Consider the following 14,036-nt stretch of genomic DNA (forward strand, 5'->3'; position numbering starts at 1 on the left):
GAATACTAATGGAACATGCAACTTGGTCTACACTCAGTACTCTTGTGAATTTGAAAATTCAAAAACAAAAAAAGTTGATAACTTGAAAAAACCAGCACATAGATTAAAAATTGATCAGAGCAGTTTACCAATACTGACAGTTCTATAAAAATGTACAACCGAAAATTTTAGATAGTGGTAAAGCTAAAAAGACTCCCTTGATTAGAGATTTGAGTACTGACAAAGTTTTATCAAAGAACGAGGACATTAAGGCTGTAATAAAGTATATCGAAGACTTAAAAAGTTTATCGAAAACACTTTTTGAAAGCAAAGATACTCAGACTAGTTTTAAACATAACACAAATGAGGTGAGAATGTATTAAATAATATTGTTTTTCATAATGATGCACTGTTCATCCTTATATCGTTTGACATTAACTTAGTAATCTAGTTATTATTCTTTAGGCAAATATAAATTTGGAGCATGAAAAACGGCGTCCAAAAAACCGGTTCCAATGTCAAGAACTGTAAATCGTTGCATTCTGTTGTATCTGACGAGTTGTTAGAGGTAGCTGTTATTTTTAAATAATCAATAATACTCAAATATACAATTGATCAATTGGTTGATCAGTATAGTTATAATTAGTTTTTTTTAAAAAAAAACATCAGGCAAAATATAATACTGAAAGTGATTAGTCAATTCTCGGATAAAATAGTTATTGATCTTTTTGTTGAGCGGGGTCGCATGAATAGTCACGATATTGTTAAAGGCTATGTCTATGGTATTCGAGTGTTTTGCACAATCTCAACTAGTAAAACCTCATCTTCAAATTATTATTAGTCCACTTCACGTCTATTTTATTCTTAGTTGCAATAAATTGTTACAGTTAAAATAGCATACACGTGAAATCGAACTAATGTTATATTTGGATATTTATGCTATTTGGAGATTACGTTTTGCTGGTTAAGACTGTGTAAAATGCTCGAATAAAATAACATCACTGTTTTATCTCAGAAATAGCACTTGAGACTTGTGTCAAATATATCAATTTTTAAACGCAAAATATGCATTGACGTAATAATTATAATATTTTTGCAATATTTAACTATTCAAACATAAAAATAAATTACAAAATAAAAACTAAATTATACGCTGACGGGATTCAAACCCGATCATTGTTTACTCTTTTTTCTATAAATCCAAACGCAAAAAGTAGAAGCAAGCGCTTCAACTCACTGAGCTACCATTATTAATATGATACACTTTATCAAATCTATAATTTATTTTTGTAATTAAATCACTTTTCACAGCCCTATAATATTTTAAGTTGTTTGGTCCGACTGTCAACACAATCGCCATGCAAAGTTACATCAAAATCCCAGTATAAACCTGAGTGTCTTTTACTTAAAGCAAAGCATTAAATGAATTTGAGAAAACTTTTACAAAATTCAGAGATAATATACCATGAAGAAGGCTGTACTTATTTTTTATAAAATCAATAAAAGTTTATTAAAATTTTTCATTGTCCTTAATATTGTAGTGCAATATTAATTTTCTGTTACACTAAATTACTATTGCTCTAACCATTTTTTTGAATTTTTTTATTTTTTCAGTTATACATACCACCCTTGGATTTGTCTCGAATAAATTCAAGTCGTCTAAAATCGAGCTGTTCGTCTTTCGAAAACATACAAAATATTCAAAATTCTCGAACACATATGAATGCCGCATCAGAGAGTGAAAGCTCAACAAGTATTTTTATCACCAAAAGGAATCATCATGATGACCTTGTTAATTTAAATAATGTAAGTAATACTTAATAATTATCGATTTATTAAAGTAACTGTTATCATATACGTCATATCCTCACTTTGCAATGTTAATCACATTCAAATGAAAACACGAAGCAAATTAAAACAATGCAAAATGATTTTTTTCTTATTTTTTTTTTTAAGAAAATTGATCAAAGTCAAATTCAACCAAACAATGACATCAGTAACAATTAAGCAATAACGAAAGACGCAATGAACAAAAAACTAGTGGTGCATGGCATCGTTCCTTAAAGCAAATTGCTGGCACTTTCTGTTCAGTAATTTAATATTTTGAAAAGCTTTAAAATATAAAATAAAGAAAAATTATGGAATGTTTGAAAAAATGTTCTTTTTCAAAAATTTGTACGTTCACGATTTTGAAACTCATTCAAATTGGTTAAACCATACTGTCGAAAATGTCGAGGACATTTATTTGAACTGTATCAGCTAATAAACATTATAAATTTTAGGACGGAACCCAAAGAAATGGTAAATATATATATATATATATATATATATATATATATATTCTTAAAATCACTATAAAATATCCGATAATTTCATATGCACATGTCTAATAAACATATTTGAGCGCTAAATGATTTTTTTTCTGGATCTCACCAGTCTCTGGATCTGTCTTCTCAAAAATTAAATCAATTTTTCACTGTCAATACAAGTGACATGATTTTTAGATTATTCAAATCGGGTACACTGTTCTCTTAATAACCGATTTGCACATTTTTGCTTATTTATGTCCCTATCTTCGGAACGGCTCTAGCCAAAAACTAATCAGCACGTCTCCCTTCAATAGGAATCGAATGTTTTTTGAATCACTCAAATCAGTTGAATTGTGCTCTCAAAATCGTCGGCGAAACTTTGTATCCTTACATACATATATACTACACACACACTCACATCCATTTTTCTAAGGTATGCCAAATGGTTTAGAAACCTCTGAAACGTAAAGAGCAGCAAAAAAAATTTTTTTTTCGTTTTTTTTTGCGAGTACTATAACTTAACTACGGAAATTTAATCAGTAAACGATGCAATGCGGGTTACGCATGTGTATGGATATCAGATTTACTGTACCACTTGGTGTTCATTAACAACAATAATTACTGATTAAACAAAGGGTATGGGCGTGTTTCCATACAGAATTGGCCCCACCCTGGTATTTAAATAATTTTGATGCCATTTTATAGGTATTTTCGAGAAAATCCGATATACCAAATTTCAAATCCGTAGCTCATCATTTGGCCGAGATATCATTGAAAATGTGTGAAAGTGGCCCCTTTTTTCAAAGTCGTTTTTTGTCGCAACTATGAAAGATATCGACAAACAAATAACGGCACTCTATTCACATCGGTGTGTACTATATTATTGATAACAAATATTGTTTAATAATTATTTTTTAGTGCATGAAAAAGTGAAAATAATTTTTTGTTTTGAATTTTCCGGTAGTGCGGTTGTTTGGACTAATTTTTAATTATCATCAATAGAAAGGCTATTGAATTTTCTTTTAGTGTGCAAAATTTTGTTTTATTTCATGTGGTAGAACACATTCATAAATAGGAAAATCCTGAGCAAGTACACGCTCGCGCTCATATAGAACCCGTGTAAGTCGTCTCTCCATTCGCAATGACTAGCAACAGCATTGCTCGCCGCGCATCGTGATAATTAAAACATTTCTAATAAAACACAAGATATTGTATATGTAAAAATAACTATATTTTTATTTAATTAAATATATATTACTTATGTATTGCACAAGTATATTATATTATTTAATCATCTTTAATAATTAATTAATCAATTATTACCTATTAATTAATTATTAATTATTAATTCATTAATAATTATTAATTAATATTAATTATTAATTATCACTAAATAAATAAAAAATAGGTTGATAAAAAATATACATAATAATAGTATATCGGTATATGATTTCTATTCATGCTACAGCAATGTATAGAAATGCAAGTGTACTAAGTTAGTCTGAAAATATTTTAAATAATATCTTGAAGTTTTTTTTTTTAAATTAAATAATATATAAAAATATATTGAATAGAATATCTCTACCTATAAAACTCATAATAATTGTTGAACTACTGTACTATTGTGCATAATCCTTAATTAAAACGAAATTTGAAATTTTGCGGCAAAAACCACACATAAGATAACAAAATGCAGACAGCATAAAATTAATATAATTCTGGAATTTAACTAATCACGAAGTTTTCGATAATTATTAAATAAATAATTTTTTTTTTAATTTTGTGATGTTTGGGAACTCTACACTTTTGTACCAGATTTTGATTTTGCACTTTTCTTATATTGTACTATTGTGTATCATCCTTAATTAAAACGCTTTCGCGGCATTATTAATTGTTTCATGGTAATAACTAAATTATACTCTAATCAAATTAAATTGCCACTAAATATAAGAAAAGTGCAAAATCAAAATCTGGTACAAAGTGTAGAGTTCCCAAACATCACACAAAAAGTAAAAAAAAACATTATTTATTTAATAATTATCGAAAACTTCGTGATTAGTTAAATTCCAGAATTATATAATTTTATGCTGTCTGCATTTTGTTATCTTATTTGTGGTTTTTGCCGCAAAATTTCAAATTTCGTTTTAATTAAGGATTATGCACAATAGTACAGTAGTTCAACAATTATTATGAGTATTTATAGGTAGAGATATTCTATTCAATATATTTTTATATATTATTTAATTTAAAAAAAAAAACTTATTAAAACAATATATTATTTAAAATATTTCAGACTAACTTAGTACACTTGCATTTCTATACATTGCTGTAGCATGAATAGAAATCATATACCGATATACTATTATTATGTATATTTTTTATCAACCTATTTTTTATTTATTTAGTGATAATTAATAATTAATATTAATTAATAATTATTAATGAATTAATAATTATTAATGAATTAATAGGTAATAATTGATTAATTAATTATTAAAGATGATTAAATAATATAATATACTTGTGCAATACATAAGTAATATATGTTTAATTAAATAAAAATATAGTTATTATTATACATATACAATATCTTGTGTTTTATTAGAAATGTTTTAATTTATCACGATGCGCGGCGAGCAATGTACTATTGTGTATCATCCTTAATTAAAACGCTTTCGCGGCATTATTAATTGTTTCATGGTAATAACTAAATTATACTCTAATCAAATTAAATTGCCACTAAAATATAAGAAAAGTGCAAAATCAAAATCTGGTACAAAAGTGTAGAGTTCCCAAACATCACACAAAAAGTAAAAAAAAACATTATTTATTTAATAATTATCGAAAACTTCGTGATTAGTTAAATTCCAGAATTATATTAATTTTATGCTGTCTGCATTTTGTTATCTTATTTGTGGTTTTTGCCGCAAAATTTCAAATTTCGTTTTAATTAAGAATTATGCACAATAGTACAGTAGTTCAACAATTATTATGAGTATTTATAGGTAGAGATATTCTATTCAATATATTTTTATATATTATTTAATTTAAAAAAAAAAACTTATTAAACAATATATTATTTAAAATATTTTCAGACTAACTTAGTACACTTGCATTTCTATACATTGCTGTAGCATGAATAGAAATCATATACCGATATACTATGATTATGTATATTTTTATCAACCTATTTTTTATTTATTTAGTGATAATTAATGATTAATATTAATTATAATTATTAATGAATTAATAATTATTAATGAATTAATAGGTAATAATTGATTAATTAATTATTAAAGATGATTAAATAATATAATATACTTGTGCAATACATAAGTAATATATATTTAATTAAATAAAATATAGTTATTATTATACATATACAATATCTTGTGTTTTATTAGAAATGTTTTAATTTATCACGATGCGCGGCGAGCAATGCTGTTGCTAGTCATTGCGAATGAGAGACGACTTACACGGGTTCTATATGAGCGCGAGCGTGTACTTGCTCAGACTTTTCCTATTTTTGAATGTGTTCTACTACATGAAATAAAACAAAATTATGCACACTAAAAGAAAATTCAATAGCCTTTCTATTGATGATAATTAAAAATTAGTCCAAACAACCGCACTACCGGAAAATTCAAACAAAAAATTATTTTCACTTTTTCATGCACTAAAAAAATAATTAATAAACAATATTTGTTATTAATAATATAGTACACACTGATGTGAATAGAGTCCCGTTATTTGTTTGTCGATATCTTTCATAGTTGCGACAAAAAACGACTTTGAAAAAAGGGGCCACTTTCACACATTTTCAATGATATCTCGGCCAAATGATGAGCTACGGATTTGAAATTTGGTATATCGGATTTTCTCGAAAATACCCATAAAATGGCATCAAAATTATTTAAATACCAGGGTGGGGCCAATTCTGTATGGAAACACGCCCATACCCTTTGACTATCAAATTTTTTTTAGAGTTTAACATAATTCTAAAATCTTACTTATCTTGGTATGTTATTATATTTCTATTGATATAAAATTCATTATTTATTGAGGTATTATAATATATTTAGTTAGACAAAATGTTGCACGAAGAATATTTGAAAGTGATGCGTCTAAAATCTATGTTGAAGAAAAAGGAGCAGTCGTTGATCGATAGAACGAAGGATGAAATAACGTTATTGGAGAATAGAAAAAGGTATTGGACAAAACATTTATTGTAACAGCTAGTGTACTACTAATATATATATATATATATATATATATATATATATATATATATATATATATATATATATATGAGTGAGTTCTTGAGGGCGATACATCAAACAAAGAAAAGCCAAAGATTTATAAAATAATTTTTATTTCCAAACGTTTCGACATTCAATTTAATGTCATCATCAGTGGATATTACGTTGGTTAGTTACATATAGAGAAGTGTACACAGCACTAGAGATTTGGCACTAACATTTATACAACTAACTTGTCAGCACTATGCATTTTTTTATATAATTTTTTTGTATGATGTAAACAGAAAAATGATAGTTTTATTGAACAAAAATGTAAGTAAAATTATGTAATTTCTGCCACGACTTCTGTACTTTGCTAGTACCGAGGCATATGATACATGCCTCGGTACTAGCAAAGTACAGAAGTCGTGGCAGAAATTACATAATTTTACTTACATTTTTGTTCAATAAAACTATCATTTTTCTGTTTACATCATACAAAAAAATTATATAAAAAAATGCATAGTGCTGACAAGTTAGTTGTATAAATGTTAGTGCCAAATCTCTAGTGCTGTGTACACTTCTCTATATGTAACTAACCAACGTAATATCCACTGATGATGACATTAAATTGAATGTCGAAACGTTGGAAATAAAAATTATTTTATAAATCTTTGGTTTTCTTTGTTTGATGTATCGCCCTCAAGAACTCACTCATATATTTCAACATCAAAATTAACTACTAAATCATATATATATATATATATATATATATATATATAAATTATATAAGTATCATACATTTGCATATAACCAAACAATACAGGTAATTCCCTTATTACATGGTAGTTAAACTCCCAAATAGTAGCGGGTTATATGAATTCGTAGGACTAGTACAAAAATAGGAGTTATATTCCAATAATTCATATTATTTTCTAAAGCTTCAAATAATAATTTTATAATAAACATTATTATATTTATTTAATTTTCTGACGTAATACACATTCAATGAATTACATAATATTTTTTTGTCATAAGTAATAAGGATGTGCTATCCAACGCGATCGTTTTCTTCTTGGCAAGATATTGTCATCCTTCGAGCATTTTTTTTGTACTACCTTCATTTTTATATTATATATTTTATACTTATACCTTATTGTTGCAAAGCGCTGCATAATGCACCTTTATTAAATTTTGTGCTCATTTTATTGAAGAATCTTCTGAAAAATATGACCAACTAATCAGAAAAGCCTAATCCTTTTTTCGATAGAACAGAGGCGCTCGATGAAAAAATGTCAAATGAGTTGTCTTCGTACAAGTTTCATCACATTTATTGAGCTATTGTACTGCGATTTCACTAATTTTAGAATAGATAAAGATTGCTTTTTGTGCGTTTTACTGTATTTCTTATTTCATTAGGGCTTGTGTGGAAGTACCCTTTTATAAAACCATCTCTGGTGTCAATTATAGAATCTATTAAAGCAAACCCGTGTTATACGGGCGTTACTTGTACTTGTTTCATTTTAATTCATTTTTAACATAACGATACCATTATTGTGTATCATCTTTCTAAATATAATTGTAATGTAATTTCTTCGTTAATTGATATAATTTTGTTCACCACTTTCTTGGTATTTTATTTACTTATAAATTTTCTCTCTTTATATATAAATTAAAACACTGTTTTGTAAAAAATATTTATTACTTTAATGCTGTCCGAACTGATGTTATGACGATTTATGTTTATGGGAACTATGAATTGTTTTGTAAACTAAACTAAGAAAAAATTGTATACATTATGTTTCTTATAACATTTTTTATTGATCCATAGAGAGTTAAAAATGAGTGGTAACGTGAATGAGATTCCATCACTGAAGAAGAAGCAAAGAGGATTGTTACTCAATCTTCAGCAGGAGCGATATGAACTTGACAAGTAAGTTGAAATAATTAGAATAGTTTGAACCAGAAACAGCAAAGGGATATTTCCAAGAACACTCACACATACATACAAACTCACACATACATACAACACTCAGATTTTTAACACACACTTGGTAATTACAGACGTTTCGAGACAATGGTATGCCTCATCTTCAGTGTAATTTCAAAACAGTTACTTATATACTACACATTTTTTAATATTTTATTTAAATTACATTTAATTTTTGAAATTACAAAAAAACACCAACTATCACTTGCAAAGCTTTACACAGTACTAAAACATGTGAAACATACAGAAATTTTTTTAAACAAATCTTAAGCTTATGATGAAGAGACAGAATATGTATTATTATAATATTACCCAACCTTGTTAATACATATGTCACATCAAATTCAGATAAATGTGAAGCATACAGAAATATTTTAAACAGATATATAAATGTGTGTATATATATATATATATATATGTATATATATATATATATTATATATTATTTTTGTGTCACCCCTGGCTGTCAACAAATATGTTGTGGATCCGTTGCCACAATTATGTTGCGTCACACCAACGATGTCAACAATTAAAATTAGGTTCTTCTGCTGCTAATCATAACTTTATCACTGTGGAAATATTTAATTAAACATCTGAAGACATTTATTAATTTTTATTTACTTCATTACTTGGTTACACTTAATACACAATTGATATTTTAAAATAAGAGTGATGTGAACTGTTTGGCGTCTAGTCGAGAATGAACACTAGTTCCGTCGTCCTCAGGCTTTTTATAATCTCTGATGATGACGTAACCATCCTTCTAGAAAAAAACGTTAAATGCGTCTTTCATATTGACTGTTATATCAAATTTATAATATTATTTATAATTATTGTAAAGGGGTGAATACCACTACAATATATATTCAATAGATAAGTCCTGGATTTTTTCAATATATTGATTGTTTCTTTTTCGAATAGTAAATCCAATAATAAAAAACAATTTGTTTTTTGAAGATGTTTAATAACGACGTTTCGGAACTAGGTACGTTCCATCATCAGGTTTATTCTGTCAAATACAATGTTTTTTAAAACTATTGATTTACATTAATTAATGATGGTCAATTACAGATTAATTAGAAAAAAAAAATTATAAAGGAATGGATTATGTACCGGTGTAAAGAGTAATAAGATTAATTAAAAAAGGTTTTATATAAAATTGAGAAGCAAAGATTATTTACCTGTAATAATTTATATATCCATATCACTAATATTTTTTGTTAAGAACACTCGATTTTTTGGAAGATATTTGTAGATGTTACGACTACACAAGACTTAAACACACTGATATAGAGTTCTGTCGGCCAGATGTGAGGGCTGATGTACGGAATTTTAGGCAAAAATGATTTTTTATGGCTCTTGTATTGGTAACATACCAATACGGAATTTTAGGCATGAATGATTTTTTATGGCTCTTGTATTGGTAACATACCAATACGGAATTTTAGGCAAAAATGATTTTTTATGGCTCTTGTATTGGTAACATACCAATACAAGAGCCATAAAAAATCATTTTTCCTAAAATTCCGTACATCATTCCTCACATCTGGCCGACAGAACTCCATATCAGCGTGTTTATAGTCTTGTGTAGTCGTAACATCTACAAATATCTTCCAAAAAAATCGAGTGTTTTTAACAAAAATATTAGTGATATGGATATATAAATTATTACAGGTAAATAATTTTTGCTTCTCAATTTTATATAAAACCTTTTTTAATTAATTCTTATTACTCTTTACACCGGTACATAATCCATTCCTTTATAATTTTTTTTTTCTAATTAATTTGTAATTGACCATCATTAATTAATGTTAATCAATAGTTTTAAAAAACATTGTATTTGACAGAATAAACCTGATGATGGAACGTACCTAGTTCCGAACGTCGTTATTAAACATCTTCAAAAAACAAATTGTTTTTTATATTGGATTTACTGTTCGGAAAAGAAACATCAATATATATATGTTATAATATATATATATATATATATATTTATTTATTTATTTCTTTTTAACGCCCAAGGCAATAATACAATATAATTACATTCTAAAGTGTACAAATTTAAACTAAAGATAATATGAGAAAATTTGAGTATTAAGAATTCATATATAGATTTGTAATACGAGTATACATAACACTTAATATATATATATAGTATATATATATATATATATATATATAAACTACAAATATAAAACATTAAATAAAAACTAATAAAATTAACATTTAATAAAAACTAATACAAATTAAACAGTTAATAAACTATAAATTACCACTTAAGACAGTCTTGAAGGATATTTTTCCCTGGCTTGATTTTTTATATTTGACAACCGACAGACCAAATATATCAATCACAGGAGCAAATTCATTTATTATTTTCGAAATTCTTTGAATCGTTCAAGAAGTTCAGGCACATCTAAAGCACCTTTCACAATATTTACTCCATAGCAGAAGGTGAGGTATTTCTTCTAGCATTGAGTGGCGTAATGTTTAGATGGTTGTACATTTGGGACCGACTTATCTGAAGGATAAGTCGGAAGATATTATTCATGTATCGGCGGAATCTAACATGGTTGACAAATTTTTTCTGGACAGATTCAATTCTGTCAATTTGATATTGGTAAATCGGGTCCCAAATTATACACCCATACTCTAAAATTGGTCTAACTAAGGTATCAAATAGTACACTCAGGGTAGCATCATTTTGAAAATCTCCACTGTTTCTGAGCAGACCACCGAGTAACTATTTGCCCTCGACACAATATTGTTCAAGCGACCATCGAATGCTAGTTTTCTATCTATATATACTCCCAAGTCACGAATACCATCCGCCTGCGGAAGTACTTCTTCTGCTATGAATAACGATGATTAGAGTAGCTTTCACTGCCGCGACAAAATTTAATAACTGCGCATTTACTACATTCAGTTTAAATTTATTTATTTCACACCATCTAAATAATCGATTTAGGTCTTCCTGGAGCGCACACAAATCACTTTTCGTTCCTTATGCGTATTTCGTTCCGTATATTTTAGAGTCATCCGCAAATAAGAATACTCAGACGAGAAACCATTGCCAATGTCGTTCACAAATATACAAAATAACAACGGTCCAAGATGAGATCCTTGCGGCACTCCTGAAGAGACCGTAAATTCATCTGATATGGAATCAATTGATTTCACCTGTAGTTTCTGCCTCTCAAATAGGATTCAAACCAATTATATAACCGGCCAGAATCCCATATTTATTAAGCTTCATCAAGAGCACATCATGATTAACCAAATCGAAGGCTTTACTAAAGTCTGTGTATATAGCGTGTGTTTCCATTCCACATATGTCATGAGATTAGTAGTTGTAGACCTGCCTTTTATAAAACAATGTTGTTGATTAATTAGGTGCTTCTAAACCAAAATTCTATTCTACTATAAATTTTTTTTTCAAATAATTTGGGTAGAGCTGATTGAATGCAAATTTGTCTGTAGTTACATACATTAGATTTCACACCTGATTTGAACACAGGGACAGCATATGCGTCTTTCCAGACAACTGGAAACACACCCCATTTCAAGGACTTATTGAAGATAAAACTTAAAGGTTCGCACAAGCCCACTGAACATTCTCTTAGTAACAAGTTCGGTATTCCATCTGGCCCAAATCCCATAGAACTGTCCAATGATAGCAATCCTTGGAGCAATTCATCAAAACTGATTTCGATTTTACTCAGGTTAGTGTTGCCATTGGACAGACCATTTAATAGTGCGTCAAATTCATTTGGTAGTAATTTTGATTCCCCTCATATGTGCTCTTGAAAAATGCCGCAAACATGTTACATATTTTTCTACTCCATCTGCCTTTTTTTCAATCCATTCCATAGAAGTAGGAATACCCCTATCAGATCTTTTTTTCATCTTAATGTATTTCCAGAAGTACTGAGGATTGTCTTTTATTTTTTCTTCTGCCCGAAAGTGAAGTCATTGTAGCACTGAATACTCATCTTCTACACTCATTTCTTAAGTTGCTGAAAGCTGTATAATCAGTTCCATAACCCTTTTGCTTATAAGTACTGTGAGCGTCTCTCTTTGCCTTCATTTTGCTAATTAAATCTTTGCTAAACCAGCACAGATATCTACTGCACTTCTTGCTTACTGAGGTACTGTAGTAAATATTCCATTCCAGATAATTCTATAAAAATGAGTAATAATATCATCAATGTTATTCATCTGATACATAGATATCCAGTTCGCTTGCAAGAGAAGGTTATTGAGAGCGCCATAGTCACCCTTCTTGAAGTTGAAGTATTTCACTACTCTAGGTTTAATTGTATCAAAATATTTAATTTCTGTTCCAATTGCAGGATGATACTTGTCCTCCGGTACCAGGTTAAACGACTTCTTAACTAACAGATCACAATTAGTGAAGAAGTCATTTATGACAGCCCAATTAGTGAACAATGTAAAACTGAGTCACCAAAAAATTCTTCCGTGCCATTGTGGCTCTATCTAGTATCAGGAAGATTGGAGTCACCCATGAATAGAATTTTACAACCTGGATATTTCTTGACTATGTTAATAAGTTCATTAACGTGTTTCTCATAAATACATATATCGCTCAACGGAGGATATATAAACATTTCCAATAATTAATAGATCTGACCCTAACTTAATTTTTACAAATACTTGTTCGATATCTTGGTGGGTAACACTTTTCAGATTTGCCTGGATGTGTTTTTTCACTCCGATGAAAACACCTCCTCCTCGTTGCTTCTGATTAGGTACATTATCTCGATCTCTTCTAAACAATCTAGATGTATTATCTATCACTTCGCCATCAGCAATACTATTATTTAATACATGATTCGGAAATACAAATGATATCCACCCCACTAGACGCTGTTGTTGAATAAAACTCCTTAAGCTTTGTCCGTAATCCTCTTGCATTCTGGTACAATATAGAGATGTTTCTAATTTGTTTCTGAACCTCGATGAGCACTCTGAAAATAATCTTTCTTAATCAATAAAAGGCTCACCAAATTTATATCTAATTACCGATTCTTCTCTCCATTCTCTTCTCTGCTTTGCAGTTCTTTTCGCAGGTTCTTATTTTTTCCCTTTGATGCATAACTTAGGTCATGTGTTAGTTTAAGATAACGCTGTCATTATTCAACTTGGATCTCAAACTATATTTACATCATCTTTTGAGGATAGTGTTATCTTAACTGGGCGAACCTTCCCCTGAGATGGCCTAACCAATTCTAGTGATTTTCATGTCACCAGTCTTGATATTACAGTTAACAGGTAGGAGTGTGTGAAGCTAACGGTTGTCCTCCTGTTGCCTTTCAATTCCAACTCTTATTTGATTCTGGGATATTGTATCCAATGATACAATTTTCGCGTCGTTTTTCGATCGTCAGCTTCACGAAGCTAATCGTTGATACTAAAATCTAATCTGTCCTCTATTTTCAAAACCTTTTTACCCAGTTCTGATAAACATTGCTATTATTATCACAGACTTTTTTAACATTT

At 28.6% G+C, this 14,036-nt stretch overlaps 1 protein-coding gene across 1 annotated transcript; it reads left to right on the plus strand.

The window, feature by feature from the left end:
* Positions 1 to 209: 209 nt before the first annotated feature.
* LOC113365523 (centrosome-associated protein 350-like) lies at positions 210 to 8,499 on the plus strand. The gene is made up of 4 exons (XM_026607061.1): positions 210 to 347; positions 1,594 to 1,785; positions 6,371 to 6,495; positions 8,358 to 8,499. Exons 2-4 carry the CDS (start codon positions 1,699 to 1,701, stop codon positions 8,461 to 8,463), a joined length of 318 nt encoding a protein of 105 aa, XP_026462846.1. The 5' UTR covers positions 210 to 347; positions 1,594 to 1,698; the 3' UTR covers positions 8,464 to 8,499.
* The last annotated feature ends 5,537 nt before the right edge of the window (positions 8,500 to 14,036 follow it).

Source organism: Ctenocephalides felis, unplaced genomic scaffold, assembly GCF_003426905.1.
Source record: "Ctenocephalides felis isolate EL2017-DRISC unplaced genomic scaffold, ASM342690v1 CF-g0.4_SCAFFOLD_01085, whole genome shotgun sequence".
NCBI lineage: Eukaryota > Metazoa > Arthropoda > Insecta > Siphonaptera > Pulicidae > Ctenocephalides > Ctenocephalides felis.